The sequence below is a fragment of the Tursiops truncatus genome, chromosome 16, assembly GCF_011762595.2.
Source record: "Tursiops truncatus isolate mTurTru1 chromosome 16, mTurTru1.mat.Y, whole genome shotgun sequence".
Lineage (NCBI taxonomy): Eukaryota > Metazoa > Chordata > Mammalia > Artiodactyla > Delphinidae > Tursiops > Tursiops truncatus.
In genome coordinates, this window is record NC_047049.1 from 16,407,517 (window position 1) to 16,417,124 (window position 9,608).

The 9,608-nt window shown below is 47.5% G+C and overlaps 1 protein-coding gene across 1 annotated transcript in view; it reads right to left on the reverse strand.

Annotated features, from left to right (window-relative positions):
- HABP2 (hyaluronan binding protein 2) overlaps positions 1-7,528 on the reverse strand; it is a 35,918-nt gene extending 28,390 nt beyond the window's left edge. The window contains exon 1 of the mRNA XM_019940033.3: positions 7,460-7,528. Within this exon, the coding sequence (XP_019795592.2) occupies positions 7,460-7,528 (69 nt within the window). The remainder of the gene's footprint in view (positions 1-7,459) is intronic.
- Between the last annotated feature and the right edge of the window lie 2,080 nt (positions 7,529-9,608).

Consider the following 9,608-nt stretch of genomic DNA (forward strand, 5'->3'; position numbering starts at 1 on the left):
CTATGTCATGAGATGTGCAAAGCCTCAGTCATTTTTTTTAATTGTAAAATATATACGACATGATATTTTAACCATTTTTAAGTGCACCATTCAGTGGCGTTCATTACATTCACAATGTTACGTAACCATTACCACTGTCTATAGCCAAAACTTTTTCATCATCCCCAACATAAACTCTGTACCTATTAAACAACGACTCTCTTCCTTCCTCTTCCAAGCCCGTAGTAAGCTCTATTCCACTTTGTCTCTATGACTTTGCCTGTTCTAGGTGCCTCCTATAAGTGGAGTCATACATTATGTGTCCTTCTGTGACTGGCTTTATTTCACTATGAATAACGTTTTCAAGGTTTGTCCATGTTGTAGCATATCTCAAAAACGTGTTCCTTTTTATGGCTAAATAGTATTCCATTATATATCACAATTTGTTTATCCATTCATCTGTTGGTGGATACTTGGGTCGTTTCTCTCTTTTGGCTATATGAATAAGACTGCCATGAACATTGATGTACAGATATCTGTTTGATTCCCTGGTTTCCATTCTTTGGGGCCAGTACCAGAAGTAGAATTGCTGGGTCATATGGTAATACTGTGTTTAACTTTTTAAGAAACCGCTATACTGTTTCCGCAGTGGCTACACCACTTTACATTCCCACCAGCAATAAATGAGGGTTCTGATTTTTCCACATCCTCACCAATACTTGTTATTTTCCTTTTTTTTTTTTTGCGGTACGCGGGCCTCTCACTGTTGTGCCCTCTCCCGTCGCGGAGCACAGGCTCCGGACGCGCAGGCTCGGCGGCCATGGCTCACGGGCCCAGCCGCTCCGCGGCATGTGGGATCCTCCCGGACCGGGACACGAACCCGCGTCCCCTGAATCGGCAGGCAGACTCTCAACCACTGCGCCACCGGGGAAGCCCTCCATTTTTAAAAGGTTCTAGGCATCCTAGCAGGTATGAGGCGGTGCCACTCAGTCCTTTGTAGTCACAGGAATCTCATCCTTGCTTTAGCGCACAAGCTGTGCGACGCTGTCCCAGGATCGGCAGCTTCCCTGTGGCTTTGCTTTAATCTGAAGCTCAGGGTGAGGAGGAACGGCTCTAACGGGAAAATTCAGAGGCCAAAGGAGAGGCACCAGCCAGTGGTCCCTGTGGGTGGTTTCCTTCTCGAGGGCCTGGAGGAAGCTGTTCACAGGACCGCAGCGATGAGCCAGGAGGCACTGTGAAGAGGAGCTGGCCTCGACCCTTTATGTGCAAAGGAGGAAGCTCAGGCCCAGCAGGGTGACATGGCTCCTGTAAGGACGCGAGTGGATTGGGCCAGGGAGGAATTCAAGGCCGGGTCGCCTCCCTGTGAGGCTGATCACCTGTTCCTGGCTCAGAGCCACCTGTACAGACCTCTGACCGGTTAACTGGAGACTGGACTGCAGCTTCAGGCGGCGAGCAGGGCCGGGGCAGGGCAGAGAGGAGAGTCCCGTTTGTAGACCCTGGGAATTTCCATCTTTATCTGGGGAGCGTTTGATAAGAATTCAGATCCCTGGGTCCCACTTGCAGGTTGTGCTCCCATGGGCCTGGAGTGGGCCCCGAACATGCATTTTCAATCAGCCCCCAGCTCACTCTGCCGTTGGCCACACTTCAATTCTACCTCTCTTGGGCCTGAAGCTCCTGGCCAAGGAGACAGGTGAGTCTATCTTTGCTCCCGTGCAAATTGTTGAATCTCTTTGTGCCTCGTTTCCCCAGTGATAAAAGAAAGAATTCCCTTACCCAACCTGACGTTTGATTCAGGGGGATTTGTCTGCTCAGGGAGAGTGCAGCATTTGCAGTGGGTTACTCTTCAGGTAAGCACTTAGTGAGAAGTACTGGTACGGATGGCTCATCCCAGGACTTGTGGGGAGGGGGCTGAAGGATTGGTGGTGAGACCATCCAGGATAAGGAGACTGGATAAAAACAAACACTCATTTCTGGATGTGATCATGCACTTCAGAACCCTTTGAAAAGGCAGGTGTACAAAAAAAGAAACAGAAGGGCCTGTGGGGGTGGAGTCTGAGGCCCACCACATGGGCACAAGCCCCATATTCACCTCCTTGGCCAGTCGGTTCTCAGGAAAGTAACTTCCCCATTGATGGGAACCAACGCCACCCCTGAAGCTGTCTTTACTTCTGTGCCTTCTCTGTTGTGGGACATGAACCGCTGCTGGTACCCAAGCTGATTTGGGTGGTGCCTGGCCAGGGAGAGTCATCACATCAAAACACAGCGTGAGAGAGTCATTCCCTTCTCAGTTTTACTGTCATCTCTTCCAATCCCATCACAAAGACAGACTGGGGTGGCCCTGGTAAGTCCCTCCCCTCTACCTCTTGCTCCTAGCAAGGAGAAAGCAGGCGTCAGCTCTGCGTTTTAGCGTGACAGCTGCAGCCGGTTAGAATTCAATGGCATTGTTTCATCTTCTTTGATTTTCCCATTTATAGTAGTGATGGTTTCCTTTAAAAATATATCTATCTAGGTAGACAAAAAGTGAGTCTGTTCAACAAAAGTATTAAGAAACTAGTCTGGGCTTTGGCAAAATTTCTGAAGATGGATTCATTCATGACTAAAGTTTTGAAAGCACTGAGCTAGTGGGTTGCCATCTAGCAAGACTTGATCCTTCCGGTGTTGGAAAGAAAAGCTCCGGGGATTGTTGAAGGAGCCTCCAGATGGGAGTGGCTTTTCCTCCTGCCTGAAACTGGAGTCTGAGGCCACTGTCCCCCTGGACACCTTCCATTCCACATTGAGAGTCCCAGTCGTTTCGGGGTAGTGCCCGGCATGGCAACCTCTAACACAGTGTTTATGAGCATGGAACTGGCATCAGGCAGACCTGGGTTTGAATCCCAGCTCTGTAACCTTGCGGGCGGGCCATTTGCACAGATTACTTAATTTCTGTAAAGCTTAGTTTCTTATCTGTAAAATGAGGATAACAGTGGTCCTTAACTCATAGGGCTGTTGGGAAGCTTTACATGAGATAATAAGCATACAATACCTGACGTATGGTAAAAATTTGATAAACTTAATAAATACTTGCTGCTATGATTATGATTAGCCACTGTTGTCAATGAGTTTGAATTTTTTTTTTTCAAATTATTAAGTGATTGAGGGGAGCTCACTCAGCACAAACTCTTCCTCGAATTTGTTCATCAGGTCACAAGCACGTCACACCAACCCCCTCCCCTCATTTTTCCTGGGATCTTTGCCAAGTCCTAAGCCAGGAAACCTTGTTATATTAATTATGAAGAAAAAGCATGTTTTATTTAAAATCCCGGCTGCCGAATATTCTGCCATGCTGTTTCTCTGTGACAGCAGAATTGCTTTTGCATTTAGGAAACTCTAATGAATTGAAAATATAGATATATCTGTGCCTACATACACATGCGATTTCCTGCGACCTGATTTCCCTAAATACCAGTGTACACCGCCAAAGCTAATGAGATGGACTTGTGCTTAGGACCAGGTTTCTTAAAAATCTATAAGAACATGCAGTGCAATTCCGTCCCTCTCTTTTCCAGAAGACTCTGAATGGGTTACAGCAAGAGGAAGTGATGTCTCCTAGGCCTGAAAGAGACTCTGACATTCCAGAGCATCGACACTTTGAAAAAGGTGGTTCGTGTAATCCCATCCATGGCCTTGTTTGGTCCTGGGGGCCAGGTAGATGTGGATGCTTGAATTAATCAGACGCTGAGCCCTGTTACCTGACCATCCAAAATTGGCTCTAATCCCTCAGCCTCCACAGGGTTGCTAAACAATAACCCGACAAGCAGGCTCTCTCTCCATTTCTTTCTCTTTCTGCCTCTCTCTTTCCAAGGTAGAATGAGGTAGGTAATGTACACCTGTCAAGCAGAGAGGGTGTCAGAAAGAGAGGGTGCTGGGGCCTGCGGGATCTGGGAGGCTTCAGCTTCTAATATAAGCTTCTAATTCAGCTTCTAATAAGCAATAGTTCCTTCTCCCCTTTGTGCCATGCAAGAATGGGAGCCTGTGTCACTAGAATGCCTGATTTTCAAGAAAAGCTGGGGATCTGTATTGTTATGTGAAATGTTCTGATTCTCAGATGTCACCAGGCAATTGAAAGGAAATGAAAATACTCTTCAGGCTGAACTCCTACCCACCAAATAAAACTCGGGCTGTGAGCAGGGTGTACCCCAAGCTACCAATTTGCAACCTCTGGTCTGTGCAGACATTTTGGTGACTCTCTATCTAGGAGGATTCTGGAGTTCTAGAGTTCCTGGACTCTAAACTCTAGGGTTTAAAAAGCTTAGAAATGGGAGCAAACATGCATTTTAATTGTAAGGCCGCTGTTGTGCATGGGCTGAGATAAGCAGGGCGGGGCCCGACAAGCTTGTCCTCTGGCTTATGACCCTAGAAGAGGTCAAACTACATTATGGCTGAGGCCAGTGGCACCTCAAATCACCCTAAGAACCACAGCAAGAAGAGATGTCCAAGCCCTGGGGACGGGGCACATACAGTTGAGCGGGCCTCCTGTGATGGACAAGGAATTGGACGGAGCTGGGTCTTTGTCCTGGCTGGAAAGTTAGTTCAACGTCTTTGGGCTTGTTTCTCCTTCAAAAAATGGGAATAACAGGGGCTTCCCTGGTGGCGCAGTGGTTGAGAATCTGCCTGCCAATGCAAGGGACACGGGTTCGAGCCCTGGTCTGGGAAGATCCCACATGCCGTGGAGCGACTGGGCCCGTGAGCCACAACTACTGAGCCTGCGCGTCTGGAGCCTGTGCTCCGCAACAAGAGAGGCCGCGACAGTGAGAGGCCCGCGCACCACGATGAAGAGTGGCCCCCGCTTGCCACAACTAGAGAAAGCCCTTGCGCAGAAACGAAGACCCAACACAGCCAAAAATAAATAAATTAAAAAAAAATGGGAATAACAATACAAGACTGTGCTGGGGACAGGTGTTTAAAACTGACAGGTAAGGAAAACAAATCTAGACCAGACCAGGAAGGCACTAAGAGGATTCCCTGGAATCCATGACAACTATATTTGCACTTTTTTTGATCGTGGATATCTGAATGAAAACCTAAGTTAAAGATGAGCCTACAGAGAAGTCTTCATAATTTTTGTTGCATGATCTGAGCTCATGGGAGGGTCTCCAGGCACCTTTCCAATGGGCAGCAATCAGAGACCCTTTGCTTTAAAGTTTCAGAGGCACATGGAATCTGTTACACTCCACCCAGGAAAGAGGCCCCTGGTCTAAGAGCCTCCCATCCCTACAGGAAGGACAATACCCTGAAGCTATATGGACCGAAGAAATCTCATCCTTAGCCAGGGCCCCAGGCAAGAGACCTTATCCAGAGAGATGGACGCCAGCCGTAGTCTAGGACTCAGCTCTGCCACCTCCCAGCTCTGTGACCTGAGGACACATTACCCAGCTCCTGATCTGTAAACTGAGATCAATAAAAGTAGCTATTTCTTAGGGTCCTTCTGGAGGACCCAAGGACCAAGGCGTCAAAAGCACAGAGCCTGGCACACAGGATTTTTCATCAAATGGTAACAGTTGGTTATTATTTTTAGCTACATGGGGCAGGAGAGGCCACCCTGTCCATCGGGCTATGTGGCCCCTTCCTTCCTGGTGTTGCCTCAAACTCTCTAGACATCTGAGTGAACTGGCCACTTTCCCCTGGATGTCTGTGTACTGGCCTATGGGACACAAGCTGCCCTCCCGACCACCTGTCTGGCACACATCTGGAGTAAGAAAACATTCCAAAGCCCTGAATCCCCTCTTTGGAATTGACTAATCTCATTGCCTAAAGGCTATCTCTCGTATTTTCTCTTTTATCCATTATTGACTTATATTTTCATCGCTAACCCTAAAATTTCACTGGGGTTTGCAAAGAAGGGATTTGGGGCGAGCATTACCTTTTGGTGAATTTCAAACAGACTGCATCCACTCTCTTCCTTGCCTGCAAACTTTAGGATCTAATTCTTTCTGACTGGTACTTTCGCCGGGTCCCTTGTGAACCTCTGATAGTTTCCATTGCTTTTCTCTAGACATGCGGTATTTCTGCAGGATCTTGGCCGCAGACATCCAACAACAATCAGCGATGTAGGGGGTTTGATAACAACCGGTCATTGTAGCCACACCACACACACACACACACACACACACACACACACACACACACACACACGTCATCTCTGGAAAAGAAAACTCTTCCAGAGGTGAGTCATTGCCAGCTTAATATGGAACTAAGGTAGATGTCTGAGTACCGTTGACCAAAAGGGGAGGAGAAGCTGTTGTTTTTAAAGCGTGCTAATCAGAAAACCTGGAATTTAATCTGCTGCCTGCAGGAAAATCTCTATGGAGTGAAATGGAAAATAAGATACAAAGGTATTTAATGAGATAAATAGGTTATGACTGTTATTTCAGTTCTCACCCCTTTCTTGTTCTCTATTCAAACCCCCTCCACTCCAACAAAGGGGCGCATTCTCTGATTTTTATAGAGAACTCGTATTCACTTTGGAAATCTCAAGGGAAAAGAGCTAACATTTATTGAAAGCCACATACATTGCCCCATTTAATCGGTCTCGACCCTCCCCAAATCTGGGGGAGATTATCACTAGGTTTGCAGTAGAGGAAGCTGAGGCTCACAGAGATGATGTTACTTGTTACTTGTTCCACAGCTAGAAGGCGGCAAAGCTGAGATTCAAACCCTGGCTCCCAAGCCCACACTCACGCCTCCAACCCAACCAAGAGGCGCGAGGTCTGGTGAAGGCCCTCTCTCACATGTCCACAGAGGCCCAGCTAACACTCTTGGACCACAACAGCACACAGCAGGAGCCGACACCTCCACAACTCACCTGCTCCCGGATGTCTTGAGTCCCCCACGTGAGAACCCCTGATGTCCCTTTCCTTCCATTCTCACCATGACCTTCCTGGGGCCCCTGCTCCTCTCTGACCCATTCACTACAGCCACGGTTACAGGGTGATGGGAGAAAAAGTGCTGCCCACAAAGCTTCTCTCCAAATCTAATCCATCTAAGTGAACCTGTTGCCAGCAGGATTCTCCTCTAGAGCCAAAGCACAGGGCTGCTTACCCTAGTGTCACCTGAAGTAGCTGGAGGACGTGGTATGTGTGTTGGCATGCACAGAGAGAGAGCTTGTAGCTTTCGGCAGCTTCCCAGAGGGATCTCTGAGATCCACGCCGGATCACAACACCCTGCCTTAGCAGAGTTTCTTGCTCTGATCTCCTTAGTTGGAAGGTGTTCATGGAGACTCTGCTCCAAGAGGGCTCACGTCAATTGCATGCCTTCATGGAACTGGCCCCTTAACAGCAACCAACATGCCAGGCCTGCATGAGCCCTTGAAATCAGGGCATATTCCACCTGGCGGCACCAGCCTTTCACGACTAAAGTTTCTCATCACTCCTGGCCCAGCTGGTTTGGTCCTCCTAATAACCTCAGAGTCTCTCAACTACAGATATTTGAAAAGAACACTTACCCCGAAGGCTGTCTTTCCCGCCAGAAACATTAACAGCAGAACATGGAGATCAGACATTCTGGCAAACATCTTTGTAGTGTAAGAACTCTTGTTTTGCTCTAAAAACAATTTCTTTTGTTGTCTGTGCCTTGAGGGGGGAAAGTGTCAGTCTCCAAGGATTCAGGAACAAATGAAGAGGATGCAAATTATTAACTAGGCGTCAAATACTGTTTAATGTTTAATGTTTTGCAAACCAACTATCTTGATTAAACAAATGGTAACTTTGGGGCTGGGCTGAGCCACGGGGGTGGTTTGTTTTCTGGAGAGAAAGCAGCAAAGTGCCCCTGGCTCCCGGGGTTGGGGGTGAGGGGGTAGCTGCTGAGTGTTCAGGGCAGAAGGCCCGGTGGTTCCCTGGCATCCCAGCCACAGGGTGAGAGCCCTAATAGGGTGAAAGTCCTGCCACAGGCCTCTGACATTGCCGATTTGAACAGAATGTTAATAGAGTTCGGATTCACCAAATCTCAAACAGAATTAAGGCATGGATGGGCTCCTAATAACATCACGCTTTATATTCATGAAAAATAAATTAAAGGAGGCAAAACTGCTATTGACAAACATTGATTCTGGGCCTTTTGAAGCATTGCCCATGGTTGCTTGTTGGCTTCAAAAGTTTTCTTTTAAATTTCATTACATAAGGTTTTAACTTTTTAATTAGTTTTTTTTTTCTCCTTTCATTGGAGTCTTTCTTTGATCAAGAGCAGGAAAAAAACCCAGGGTGTTCCTATTCGGGGCCAATTGTTTCCTGCGTTCCTTTTATAGCTGCGCTGGTTACAGGTAGCAATATGTAGAGGAACAGTTACCTGTGAAGTGTGGGTGCTCGTGGGTACAACTGATCTCCTTAATAGGCATCACTGTGAGCTCCCGTCAACACCTCGCTGCCCGCAATAATCTATGCAAGGGCTCCAGGAATCCTCTCACCTGAGTCCTAAATCCAGGTTCTGAAACGCTGCTGCCGACTGAGGCGGGTGCTCCCCTGGGCCTCACCTCACCCATTTGCCGTCCCTACTCGGCACGTGTACTTGGACTCCTCAGTGGCTGCTTCCACCTTTGGAGGTCAGGTTGCTGGTCATGAAGGGCCCCAAAGGTACCAGCCCAGGAGAAGGCCAGAGTCAGTGCCCCAGCCACCAGATAGACCACCCTTGAAGGACAAACCAAGTCCTGCCACTTTACCTCCTAAATTACCCCTGATCTGTCCTTTGTTCTCCAATTTTTTTTTTTTGTCTCCACCCTCATTTAGGCAGCCGTCAACTCACTCTTGGTCCACATCCATCTGATCCCTATAATACACGCACACTTTTCTGGAAAAGTTCTTCTCTAACCTTCCTCTATTCTTCCCCTTATCCTTATTCCACCCCTAACTCTGTTCCTACCTCTAACCCTGATCACTCTTTAGCAAGTTCATTTAGATAGCCACCTAGTTAATCCATCTTTCGGATTTCAACCCAAACATTACTTCCTCAGAAGCCCTGCCTGAGTTTTTCCTTCATGGCACTCATCAGGGTTGTAACTGCATAGCTGCACAGCTCTTCCATTAATATCTGTTTCCCCACTGCCCCCGATGGACCAAAAGCTCATGAGGTGGGCGCTCTGTTTTGCTCACCATTGAATTCTTGGCAGGGATGCCTGGCACATGGCTGGCTCATGATAGGTGTTCAATAAATACATCATGAATGAATGAGCAAAGGAATAACCACTGTCTCACAGTGATAGTTGGATACTTTGTAACCTGGGCGCCTTAGATAGCATAGCCAACTCAATGTGAAGAGGAAAACTGGGTACGGAAAGCTAAAGTATTTGTGCACTTGTAAACTCCCTTCAATTTATTCATGAACACTACATGAATATTGATTGATTATCCACTGATGATCTGCTGTGAGCCTGGCATTGGCAACACCAGGATGGAGGAGGTGGACGTGAACTTTGCTCTTAAGGAACGTGCATTCTGGTCGAGGGGGAGTTAGGCGGACCATGAAAGAGTAAAGAAGTTAATTTTAGTTAGTGATAAGTCTGAAAAAGAATGAAGCAAGGTGATGGAACAGAAATCCTTGTGAGCGGGAGGCTTCCGTAGACTAGGAGGTGGTGAAAGTGGGGATAGTGGCTAAGTGGGTCC